This window comes from Diabrotica virgifera, chromosome 8 (assembly GCF_917563875.1).
Source record: "Diabrotica virgifera virgifera chromosome 8, PGI_DIABVI_V3a".
Lineage (NCBI taxonomy): Eukaryota > Metazoa > Arthropoda > Insecta > Coleoptera > Chrysomelidae > Diabrotica > Diabrotica virgifera.
Genome location: NC_065450.1, coordinates 90,129,001 through 90,143,234, shown reverse-complemented (window position 1 = coordinate 90,143,234; position 14,234 = coordinate 90,129,001). Strand labels below are relative to the sequence as shown.

At 35.5% G+C, this 14,234-nt stretch overlaps 1 protein-coding gene across 1 annotated transcript in view; it reads left to right on the top strand.

Moving 5' to 3' along the window:
• The window catches only part of LOC126890811 (mRNA-capping enzyme), a 144,624-nt gene that overhangs the window by 92,006 nt on the left and 38,384 nt on the right, over positions 1-14,234 (top strand). The window contains exon 7 of the mRNA XM_050660001.1: positions 5,306-5,406. Within this exon, the coding sequence (XP_050515958.1) occupies positions 5,306-5,406 (101 nt within the window). The remainder of the gene's footprint in view (positions 1-5,305; positions 5,407-14,234) is intronic.

The following is a 14,234-nucleotide window of genomic DNA, read 5'->3' as shown; positions in this document are numbered from 1 at the left end:
ACCGCGTGTTCTTGGCTAGCTCCTTGAGTAGGGAGAATTTTACACTTCCCTCAACGGCTAGTTCCAACAAATTTAAGCTAGGCGCGCCACTATACGGGGAGGTTTTAAAGACAACAAAATAATGCATAGGCTTTCGTATCTTTCCGTATTTATCAATCAACGCCTACATGTTAACATATTGTGTAAAAATCAAATCTACTAAATTACTAATTAGTTTAATTCCACAAGCTTTTCACCTATGGCTAAGTACGATTGTGGCATCTGTCAGATTCGTCAATAAGTACATGAAATAAGTCTCGACACACCCAATACAGTATATGACGTCATAATTAATGACGCACTGAAAAATGATCATGAGAACAAGAATATGTGAGCTGTTTTAGTACTTCAATATTGGGGGCTATGCTGTATCATTTACGTAAACCGATTACGTACGGTAAACTCGAATTACAGGCTGTAATCTTGTGTGTAAAATCGGTATGCTCTATCAATGATATCCAAGGGGTTGCCTACCTTCGTATGTAATTTCTTTTAGGTAAACGCACGCGTAAACGTAATTTTAAACTTTTCTAAACAAAAATTACTTGCCGTTTAGTTTGGTTATGTGAAAATGTTTATTTTATATTAATAAATATTGTTATTTTTATTTGTGAAACCAAGTTGTTTGTGTGATAGACTTTATTTGATTTTTAGTTTAATTTTTAAGTGATTTTTTAGTACTTCAATATTATATCATAAAATGAATTTTTGTTTTTGTTCTAAGTAGCTTTCACTATTTCCTACTAACACTACATCATCAGGATACAGTAAGTACCAGGGAATGTAAAGTTGTGCTCACAACGAGGCGCCGACCCTCGCTCCGTGGTATCCCTCGTACCATATCATGGATCGCCCGATGCATTATGTTAAATGCGATGAGATAGTTCACGAAAATGAAGAGTAGTAGGATACTCTGTTCTAGGCGAGGATACCATCCTTTGGTCTCCTTAGTGAGTGCACCCTTACCTTGCTAGGCCTGGATCCCACGTACCAAAAAAAAGTTGATTAATAGCAAGCTGAAAATTTGCTAATAGGGCTTTTCATCAATTGTCATTTGTTTCGAGTTCCTGTCATATGTTATATAATATTAATATAGGGCTTTTCATTCACAGTCATTTGTTTCGAGCTTCTGTCATGTGTCACATAATATATCTACGTCATACGTTACTGGCATCTACCAATGATACAAACCAAAGACATATGACGTAGACATATTAATATAATATGACACATGACAGAAGCTTGAAATAAATGACAATCGATGAAAAGCCCTATACACGGATTATACGGCATATGACAGAAGCTCGAAACAAATGACTGTGAATGAAAAGCCCTATAGCTTAACGGTGTCTAGTCGGACAAACTTTGATGTACGCAAACACTGGAAGTTTTAATTGTGAAACAGTTTAAAAATTTGGAACGTAGATTACTAAAACTCCCGTGTATTTTGTCAGACAGAACATCCAATTGATTTACCCTTTCATTAAACTCTCATGCAAAAATCAGACTGATATTACTAACCCAACATGATTCCTGCCATTTGACATGTTCTTCTTGTTCCACTCATTAAAATGCCCAGTTGGTGATAAACACCAGTCTGATTTTTGCATGAGAGTAATGAAATGGAAATAAATCAATTGGAAGTTCTGTCCGACAAAATACATGGAACGTTTTCAAAGTCTGACGTTCCAAATTTTTAACTTATTCCACAATTAATACTTCCCCTGTTCCCATATATCAAAGTTTGTCTGACTAGACACTGTTAATCTATTAACAAATAATTTTCAGCTAGCTATTAATCAACTTTTTTTTGGTACGCATTATCCAGGTCTATGCAGTTCCTTTGTTTACTGATCCAAAACTAATGAGTATAAATAAGAACTGAGTACTTACTGTGCCTCTCTCATATTTTCATGAAGTGTCTAAGTAGTTTTATGACTCTGTAGTTTGTTCATTATTGTATTTTTTTTTTGTTTTTATAAACGGGTACAAATATACTGCTTCTCCATTCGTTTAGCATTTGTCCAACTTCCATAATTCTATTAAATAAACGTATTAGCCAACTTATTCCTGCCTCTCCTAATGGCTTCCACATTTCCCCAGGAATATCCTCTGGTTCCTTTATTTTTTGAAGTGCTTGAACCACTTCCTCATGGTCAGTGCGAGTTGACAGTAAAATCAAGTAGGAAGTATATATCAGCACGTCTCGCAACAAGGATTGAAAAAATACAGTATGTTTAAGATATACTATGTGAAGACAGACACATGTCTCTGACTCATTAGCTATCATCAGTACAGTATAGCCAAGTTAGAATAGGTCTGCGTTAACCTTTCCTTGTTTGAAAAACTCTAAACATTGATTGTTTGAAACATTCCGCATTCCTTTCCTCAGGTAGCTGTAGCTTCCTCCTTGGATGTGTTAGTTGTTGCTCTGGAATCGTTAGGATCTTCTAACATTATTGTCACAAATTGGTTGCATTGCTTCTGTAGTGATCTTTTCCCAAGCTAGCATACACCTCTAGTAGGTATAGCGGTATAGCATACAGAAATGTAGATAAACTGATAATGTTGATTTGTAAACAAAACATCTTCACTAAATGGGTGAAAAAGCTGAATTCTTAGTGTCTGTTATCTGTATTTTGAGGTTGCAGTCATTAAGTTAAGGGGCAGAATAAAAAAAAACTCTGTAGACACATTAACGGACACACTTCACATGTAGTCACATCTTCTTAAGGAGTGACTTCATATGCAGTTGTGTCAGTGAATGTATTAATATCAAGCTTTCGCAAAATTTATTTGTTTCATCAAGTCTAAAATAAATTTATAATTCTTTTCTCAGTAAATACAATGAAATTAAGACAAAAAAGCATTGTATTAAAGACGCATAAAAACTTACAACATGAGCTTAGTCCATTAAATTTTAAACATTATCACTAAACATAAAAAATATAAGATTGTTAATCTAGTAGTAATTACAATGTTTTATTTAATTTTATGTCACAGTAATAGTTTTTGGCACTGAAATATCTCATAAAAACGGATTACTGGTTGTCTCGTAATCCATCTCGTAACTGAAGTCACTCTAGATTTAAATTATGTCTTTCTGCCACAGCATTTAAGTACATAAATAACCGATTTACAAAATTCATCTTTTCAAAATATAAACATTAAACTTAAAAACAAGCAAAAAGTTGGGTTAACATGAATTAACTGACAGTCAGGACATGACAGAACCCTAAATTACATGATACGTAATTTTTTTGATACATCATACCACTTTATACACTTATGTTTTGACGACTGTAATCTGATGTACGTAATTCTGAACTTTACACATGTACGTAATCACTTTACGTAAATGATACAGCATAGCCCCCATTAGCGTCGTCAATAAATTGTCAAATTCTGCAAGTTTCATTGTTTCCTTGCTTATATTAGGTCTTTAGTTTTGTATTATACGAAGGGATGTTACCCTTAGGATGCGGTGCGTTATTACTTGATACACATTAAGTACTCATCATTACTAAATACAATATAAAAACATATTCAGCTGCTTGATGATATCTGACTCGCTTGCTTGGACTTAGTAATAATTATTTAATTATCTCATGTTATTTTGTATCTATTTAACTCATATGTATTTGTTTATACAGGGTGTCCCGGAAAATAGTGCGTTCCTTTAAGGTATGGAGAGAATACACAATTTGGAACAAAAAAGTCCTATACCATTTTTTTCTAAAGTTAACCGTTTCCAAAAAAAAGTTAACATTGTTTTCCATATACCTGTATTTTAATGTTTGGAAATTTTAATAAACTGGCAACATCGTACGCACTACGGAATAATAACATAATAAGAACTCGTTTGTGATTGTGATTAACAGTATTTAAAATAATCCAACCTAATAGTAGGTAACACTTATGTATTTACTATTTGTTTACTAAAATTATTTTCTTTTGAAATGTATTGAAATACCTATTGCATAATTTTAAACGAATTACACATCTTTTAACATAAAAACACATATTTTAACTGAACTAGTATTATGTATTTAGTAAGGTTTAAATGGGTTGAATGCTGAGTATTGCTGAGGGCTTTAACTGAATTACATAGTTTTAATAGTTTACAGTGGAACTTAAATACACCAGATAATGTCTCAGTAATTTGTTTACTTGTGAACTGAAATAACTAAGTTGTACTTACTTGAAAATAATTATTATACCGAATAGATGTTTCAAGTAACCTTTCACAAACACCATTCATAGGTAATAACATAATAGGTAATACACTCACTATTCGAAAACATTTTCGGCATTGACACTAAACAGGATTCTTTAAAACTATCTGTTTACTATCTATCTCCTATCTATTTATTTACATGGGACTGTCTATGTATAAATTTGCGTACCGCACATAGTTGTCAGATTTAAATTTGCCTACCAAAATACATTTTAATTTTTTGGTCAAACGGTTGCATTTAGAAAAAAATGTTATAAGAGTTTTTTGTTCTACATGGTGCCTTCTACCTATACCTTTAAGGAACGCACTATTTTCCGGGACACCCTGTATGTTTTCAGTTTCAATATCATAATTCGTAAATACAATAATAATATGCTTTATGTTTACTCTGCTAATTTGTTTGGGTCAAAGTCGCCGATACGTGTGCTCTACTTACCTAGATAAATTTAATATTATATAAGCTAATATAAACAATCGTATTGAACAATAATTCAACTATTTTAATAAAGAGATTTTAGGATTAAAACTGAATTGACTTAATTAAATCTAAATTTCTGAAGGCTTAATTAATTCCGTTACACAACCCTATTTCTTTCACATTTTCGTCAAGCTCCCCATATCTCCCCAGTTCTGTGACGTCTCTTGCGGTTCTCCCATCAAGTTTACATGATCATCTGCGTACATTACAATCTGCTTTGAATTAATAAACAATAAATTTTGTGAGTTTACGGAAATTTTTCTTATAACTTATTCCATACATATATTAAACGGAGTCGGTGATAGCCCATCTCCCTGTTTTAGCCCTGTAGTTATCTGGAAGGGATCTGTCATTTGATTTTGAACTCGTACTTGCACTTCTGCGTGAGTCATGGTGGCTTGAACTAACTTTACCAATTTCCTTGGTATACCAAATTCATGCATAATTAAATATATTTTATCTCTATTCTCCCGTTGACTTTATTATTATTAAAATACTGGACTATTAATTATTCAATTATGCAATGCATTTATGATATTTGTTTTTTACAGCACTATGTGCCTGGTAGATGTGATGAAGTTCTCAAGTGGAAGCCTCTTAGTTTAAATTCTGTCGATTTTCGTCTACAAATCACCACAGATAAAGGTGAAGGGTAAGCAGCACACACACATACACGATATAGATATTCCTGGATATTACCCAGAGCAACAGAGGACTCTTCCCACGTGGTTGGAATTTAAGGATTGAAACCTCGCATATTGGAGTTAAATGGAGTTGGTCATTTAACTCCAATACTCCTATATGTGAGGTTTCAATCCTTAAATTCCAACCACGTGGGAAAAGTCCTGTGTTGCCCTGGGTAATATCCAGGAATATATGCAACATCGATAAATATTATTAAACATAAATATGTAGTATATAACAACAATTTTCAACATTTAAGGGAGCGTTCAAGTATTACGTAACGCGATTTTTGAAGATTTTTGACTCCCCAACCTGCGTTACGTAATACTTGAACGGCCCCAAAGGGTTTTTACCCAAAACATTTTGGTGGTTCAGGCATGCTATTTTTGGCTTATAGTAACACTGATGATGGAAATTTTTAATCTGAAAACGTTCTGTGATTTAATGTAACCCTTAGGGAACCTTTTACAATGGATCTCGTATTTTTGTGATTTATTTTATGGTATACTGCCAGCTACAGGAATTTTATTTTCCTCGTGGATTTTTTTTATTTAAATATATACTCATGGACAAAAATATTGCATATTTTATTTTCAATCGTTATTATTTGTTTACTTTTAATCTTTGAAATGTTAAGTATTTTTTTATTTATTTATTTATCTATTTATTTTATTTATTTGACGTATTTTAATTGATTAGAGATAAATAAATGGTTAAACATAGTCTTTATAACTGAACATGCATCAATGTAACAAATTAACAAACATTGCATAGTATGGAAAGTGTTCTTTGGCGACTTGACAATTCTTGTTTTGTTGAATTGTCAGTTTGAATATATGTCAGTTGGAGAGTTTTATTTTTCGATTCTGCAGTTTTCTTGCTGATATGCCACATTTAAGTGAGGTAGTGTGTGCTAGAATTGTTACTTTAAGAAATGAGGGTTACAGACAAGAAAATATTGCGTAGATAGCGAATATCCATCAGTCGACTGTTTCTCGTATTATATAGTAAAGCGATACAGTGAGATGGGGAATTCAAAAGGCGACCTGGTCAAGGACGAAAAAGATGTACAACGCCAAGAGATGACCAATATTTAAGACTTAAATCTTTGCGAAATCGTACACTTACACCTTCTTATCTCAAAAATGAGTTACTGATCACAAGACAAGTTAATGTAAGTGCCAAAACTGTGACTCGGAAGACTTAAAGAGGTTGGTTTAAATCCAAAACGGCCTGCCAGAGTTCCACTTCTTCTACCACGGCATAAAACTCAAAGGTTGCACTTTGCAAGAGCCCACGTTAACTGGAACGAACATCAATGGAGAAGAGTTCTATTCACAGATGAAACGAGCATACAATTATGGAAGCCAGATGGACGTGATCAAGTATACAGAAGGTCTGGAGAACGTTTCGCAGAATGTAATCTGTACAACATGTTAGTTTTGGTAGCGGTTCAATAATGCTATGGGGTGGCATTAGTTGGGAGAGTCGTACGGAGCATATTGAGGTGAATATTCGAATGAATGCTGACTGGTACATACGGAACATCCTTGAAGAGCATGTTTTTCCTTATGCCGGCTTCGTTGGGTATGATAACTTTGTGCTAATGCATGATAATGCCCGTGCACATACCGCAGGAACAGTCATACAATATCTTGAGGATGTTGGAGTTGAGGCTCTAGACTGGCCACCAATGAGCCCTAATGCAAATCCCATAGAACATACATGGGACGTCCTAAAAAGACGTATACAAGCAAGAAACTCCAGCTCCAAACTCAATTACAGAATTAAGAATTGCTGCACAGGAAGAATGGAATCGACTGCGGAGCATGCCTAGAAGGATGCAGACAATCATTAGAGCTAGAGGAGGAAATACTAGGTACTAAATTGTTACAATGTTGCCGTAAAAAATTGTTCTATTGTCGTTATTATTTATTTTTATAATTAAATGTTATAAGCAAAATCAGACTATTTCATTAATTTCTCTACAAATTACTTGTGGCCCTGCAATATGCAAGTTACTTGACAATAAATATACGTAGGATAGTTCAGCTCAACTTATTTAGCAATAAAAAGTACAAAATTTTTTAAAAGGAAAAAGATATACCTACATTCAAAAATAAAATATGCAATATTTTTGTCTGTGAGTGCATAAAGTTGAAAAAAACTTGCATTTAAAATGTGCAAATTATTTTTAATTTCAAATATACAAAATACGATTTGGGAAAACATAAGACATGCAAACGTATTTTATTTATTTATTTATTTAATACCGGCAAAACCACTTTGTATATAATTTTTTAACAAATCTTTACAAATTAAATTATTAATAGTTATCTTCCAAGTACTGACTACAAAAGAGTATCTCAAATAATTGAAACATATGTGCATCTCTACTTGTTAAAGGACTTTTAACGAAAACAAAAAATTAATATAATAATTTATACCAAGATTCATTTTAAGTAAAATAATCTTTATTAATGTCCAGTGGTGACATAGTGTGGGAACGCCGTTCCCGCACTGGTTAAGAAAAGAAAAAAAAATAATAGAGAATTTAGGTTTTGTAAACAAAAATTAGCAGTGCGTTCCGGCACTGCGTTCCCGCACTGCTAATTTTGCCATGACACCACTGTTAAGGCCGGCCGTTGTATGAAAGAGAGGTCCCCAAGTCGCAGTGCAACAGAGAGAAAATATTCTTTCCCGAGAGATGCTGCCTCTATCGGAGAAATAACGCAATAGATATCTAAGCGAAGCGCGGACTCCAGACTTTATAGTCAGCTGATAGTTTAGTTTCAATACAGAGAGGTATGCAGGTGCGGTCTCGCTAAGATGACTCGAAATCGTTTTATATATGAGGTGCGAACTTTTCATTTTCTAGGAGGTTTAAGGACGGGTTCTCGCTGAAAATTTTACTCGGATAAATACTGTGCTCGTATCTCGTGGTAAAATCTAAACCAAAAGTATTGGAAAAATCTATTTCGCATATTGGTTCATCATAGTTTGTTACCTACTTCTCATGTCCCAATATTATAAAATTATACCAGGGAAGAACAATTATATCACTCAAATTTGTCTAATTGTCTAATTTAGAATGAAAATGTAATTAATGTTTAGAACATTTAATGAAAGCTTATAACCAAGGATGGTACTAAAGATGAGCAATTTGGTCGGTCGGTCTGCCTGACCGCGAATATAACTCCTCCGTCACTGTACCAGGTAGAATAGCGAATGAGGTGTCGAATGAAAGCCTATAATCCAAGGATGGTACTAAAGCTGATAAATTTGACCAAGGCTGTCTGTCCATCTGTCCGTCCGACCGCGAATGTAACTACTCCGTCATTATGCCAGGTAGAATGACAAATGAGGTGTCGAATGAATGGTTATAATCCAACGATGGTACTAAAGATAAGCAATTTGGTCCGTCGGTCTGCCTGACCGCGAATATAACTCCTCCGTCACTGTACCAGGTAGAATGACAAATAAGGTTTCGAATGAAAGCTTATAACCGAGGATGGTACTAAAGATGAAAAATTTGACCAAGGCTGTCGGTCCATTTGTCCGTCCGACCGCGATGTAACTTCTCCGTCATTATGCCAGGGAAAATGACAAATGAGGTTTCAAATGAACGATTATAATCCAACGATGGTACTAAAGTTGAGCAATTTGGTCCGTCGGTCTGCCTGACCGCGAATATAACTCCTCCGTCACTGTACCAGGTAGAATGACCAATAAGGTGTCGAATGAAAGCTTATAACCAAGGATGGTACTAAAGATGAGAAATTTGACCAAGGCTGCCTGTCCATCTGTCCGTCCGACCGCAAATGTAACTTCTCTCCGTCATCATGCCAGGGAAAATGACAAATGAGGTTTCGAATGAACGATTATAATCTAACGATGGTACTAAAGATGAGCAATTTGGTCCGTCGGTCTGCCTGATCGCGAATATAACTCCTCCGTTACTGTACCAGGTAGAATGACAAATGAGGTGTCGAATGAAAGCTTATAATCCAAGGATGGTACTAAAGATGAGCAATTTGACCAAGGCTGTCTGTCCGTCGGTCCGTCCGACCGCGAATATAACTCTTCCGTCACTATACCAGGTTGAATGACAAATCAGGTGTCGAATGAAAGCTTATAATCCAAGGATGGTACTAAAGGTGAGAAATTTGACCAAGTACTTCCGGTTTTACAAATGGGACCGGAAATACTGTTTTAAAGTCACCGGAATAGTAAAAGTGATATATTATTCGACGAGCCTTCGCAAGGCGAGAACAAATATATACTTCCGGTTTCATGAGTGTCTTTCCGTCTGTCCTCCTACATACAACTCCTCCGTATTAATACAGATATAATGACAAATAATGAGGTTTCGAATAAAAGATTATAACACAAGGATGGTATTAAAGATGAGTAATTTAACATCGGACTTCAGTTTTAGAGTTGCAACCGCAAGTATCTGTTTTAAAGTGACTCAAAGTATGGTATGAATGTAAATGAATATGATAAAATTAGTAAAATCGTATATGAATCGACGCAAAGTTACACGAAGAGTTAAAATATCGACTTCCAGTTCTACTTTCGATTACTTTGGATGAAAACCTAGGACTTACGAAGTCCAATTACTTGTTAACACATGCTCTTGTGAACATGAACGGAAAGAAATAACACGAGTAGCGTTCATCAGCAAATCATCAACGGCTGATAGCAAAACTCTACGAAACTATATATACGTTATAGTCTAAGATCCGAATATAGGTCGACCTGCACCCATCTGCTTTCCGGATGAGACATTTTTTTATTAAATTTCATACATAGACAAAAACGACTTGCATGGCTTGCCTATCAAATTCGTGTCATAGCTATCCTTAAGGTGGGGTGAGCTTAGAGTTTGAAATAAATATTTCAAGCATATTTTTTTGAATTTTTTTTGAACTTATAATAGAATTCTTAAAATCCCATTGACTGCTCGGGTCACAAATGAGGAGGTCCTTACAGAAGAATGGGGAAAAACCGAGACCATCAAATCTCAAAAGTTGGAATACTTTTGGACACATTATGCGAAATGAATCCAGATATGCCCTCCTACAAGCCATTCTCCAAGGAAAAATATTTGGAAAGCGAGGTCCAGGAAGAAGAAGAACATCCTGGTTAAAGAACCTCAGAACCTGGTTCAACTCAACATATGTGAAGCTTTCCTGCATTGCTGCAGATAAAATAAAGATTGCCATGGCATGGAGATCGCCAACATTCGTCACGGACAGGCACAGCAAGAAGAAGAGGATAGAATTATTTTATTTTTAAATTAAATAAGCATATTCACTATTATCGTTGATTGATATATTGGACGGCCTCTAATATCTCAATCAACGCTATAATTCAATGAATTAAAAAAAAATAAGGAAAAATATTAAAAAATAAGCCAACGCTCAGTGAATCATGTGAAACGAAAAGATCAAAAATATTTTATTAGCTTTATGAGTATTATGAGTTTATCGAGCATAAATCTGTCGAGTTTTTTCAGTTATAACGATTTTTGACTTTTTGGTATTACTCAGAAGTCAAAACAACCAAATTTTTGCTCACGAATGGGTGAAAATCAACATATTTATTATAATAAAAAATAAGCATAAACAAAAAAAATTGTATGTGCAATTTGTATGCACGTTAAAAATTCGGTTAAAATTCACATTCTTATTCCAGTCAAAACACAATAATTAACAAGTCGCTGATGTGGCATTTCGATCATCGACCGAGAAACACATTAAATTTTTATTACTGGTGTTGATAACGTGAACGGTATCAAATATCACATCGTGGGCAGCTGTATTGATTTTAAATAATAAAAAATGTGGCAGTCTCGAAGAGTTATAACGCCATTGATGATGATGATGACCAAATACTTTTGAAATTACAAAAATGAATAGGTTTTTTTGTATTACAATCAAGATTATCGTTTTCAGGACAAGCAATTATCATCACAAATAGGATGTTTTGAACAGGGTTATTCAAAGCAGAGTGCTGCATGCACGATTTTTGAAAGAACTCACAATTGGAATTCGATATTTGGTAATCGAAATTACAATTCATGCTTAAATTTAATTGCTAATCACTATTTTCGTACCAAAAACCGGTTTAATGGCGATTGCTATAATAGCCCTATCTATACCTATAACCCATCTGCACACTAATGGAACGCAGATTCAGATAGAGCGCGTTAAACAGTCTTGCTACCTGGGAACTATTATAAATAATGAGCAGTAGAGCAAAAAAGTTGAAAATGATGGAGGTATTTAGCATCAACGGTTCTCCTTTAAAATCAATATGACGGCTAACCCTTCAGCGGAATTCAGTCGCAATTTTAAATTTACACCACTATTGACCTCCCCTAAAGGTTAGAATTATAAAATTTGGGGCAGCTCGGAAACAAGATTCAATTCAATAATTATGCTCCCCCACCCCTTTTTAATATATTCCCGCTAACTCGGAAAATATCAACCGCACGAAAAAAATTGTCAAAAAGAAATAATTGTAGGAAATCATATTTGAAACAATTTTAAATATTCGTAAAAAAAATGAAAGAGATCAAAATTCAAAATTATGTAAAAGTTAATTCTATCTACTAAGTTCTATTTTTGTATTATAGGTACCTACATTTTTGTCGTAAAACTCATAATTAACGAGACAATTCAATAGTTATGCTCTAACTCTAACCTCTAACTGTCACTATTTCCCCCCATAACTTGGAAAATATCGACATCATAAAATAGTTATTTTCCTAACTAGTGCGGAAAGTGATAATTTCACGCACGAGACTGCCGTTGACCCGAACGACGCGATAGCGGAGTTCGGGCAGGCATTCGAGTGCGAGGAACACACTTTTCGCACGAGTTAGGAATAATATTTATTCTAGGGCCGTACGTTTGGAAAAAGCCACAAAAAATAGAGTTATATCGATTTTTATTTAGAAGTGAAAATACACAAATCAATTATTTGACAAGGTTGTTAAAAACAAACTTTCAATATTAGTTTATTGCATGTATTATAATATATTATAATGCAATATTACAAGGTATTTTACTTTCCCGCACGTCGTGCGTGAAAGTGCAACTTTCGGAAACGAAATGCGTGAGTGAATCTTTAGTACCATGGTTGGATTATAACCGTTCACTGTACACTCGTCACCTCATCTGTCATTCTGCCTGGCATAATGACGGAGTAGTTACATTCGCGGTCGGACGGACCGATGGACAGACAGCCTTGGTCTAATTTCTCATCTTTAGTACCATCCTTGGATTATAAGCTTTCATTTGACACCTCATTTGTCATTCTACCTGGTACAGTGACGGAGGAGTTATATTCGCGATCAGGCACACCGACGGATCAAATTTCTCATCTTTAGTACCATCGTTGGATTATAACCATTCATTCGACACCTCATTTGTCATTCTACCTGGCATATTGACGGAGTAGTTACATTCGCGGTCGGACGGACCGATGGACAGACAGCCTTGGTCAAATTTCTCAACCTTAGTACCATCCTTGGTTATAAGCTTTCATTCGACACCTTATTTGTCATTCGACCTGGTACAGTGACGGAAGACTTATATTCGCGGTCAGGCAGACCAACGGCCCAAATTGCTCATCTTTAGTACCATCGTTGGAATATAACCGTTCATTCGACACCCCATTTGTCAATCTACCTGGCATAATGACGGAGTAGTTACATTCTCGGTCGGACGGACCGATGGACAGACAGCCTTGGTCTAATTTCTCATCTTTAGTACCATCTTTGGATTATAAGCTTTCATTCGACACCTCATTTGTCATTCTACCTGGTACAGTGACGGGGGAGTTATATCCGCGGTCAAGCAGACTGACGGACCAAATTGCTCATCTTTAGTACCATTGTTGAATTATAATCGTTCATTCGACACCCCATTTGTCATTAATCCTGGCATAATGACGGAGTCGTTACATTCGCGGTGGGACGTACAGATGAACAGACAGCCTTGGTCAAATTTCTCATCTTTAGTACCATCCTTGGTTATAAGCTTTCACTGGACACCTTATTGGTCATTCTACCTGGTACAGTGACGGAGGAGTTATATTTGCGGTCAGGCAGACAGACGGACCAAATTCGTTGGAATATAACCGTTCATTCGACACCCCATTTGTCAATCTACCTGGCATAATGACGGAGTAGTTACATTCGCGGTCGGATGGACCGATGGACAGACATCCTTGGTCTAATTTCTCATCTTTAGTACCATCTTTGGATTATAAGCTTGCATTCGACACCTCATTTGTCATTCTACCTGGTACAGTGACGGGGGAGTTATATCCGCGGTCAAGCAGACCGACGGACCAAATTGCTCATCTTTAGTACCATTGTTGAATTATAATCGTTCATTCGACACCCCATTTGTCATTAATCCTGGCATAATGACGGAGTCGTTACATTCGCGGTGGGACGTACAGATGAACAGACAGCCTTGGTCAAATTTCTCATCTTTAGTACCATCCTTGGTTATAAGCTTTCACTGGACACCTTATTGGTCATTCTCCTGGTACAGTGACGGAGGAGTTATATTTGCGGTCAAGCAGACAGACGGACCAAATTCGTTGGAATATAACCGTTCATTCGACACCCCATTTGTCAATCTACCTGGCATAATGACGGAGTCGTTACATTCGCGGTGGGACGTACAGATGAACAGACAGCCTTGGTCAAATTTCTCATCTTTAGTACCATCCTTGGTTATAAGCTTTCACTGGACACCTTATTTGTCATTCTAC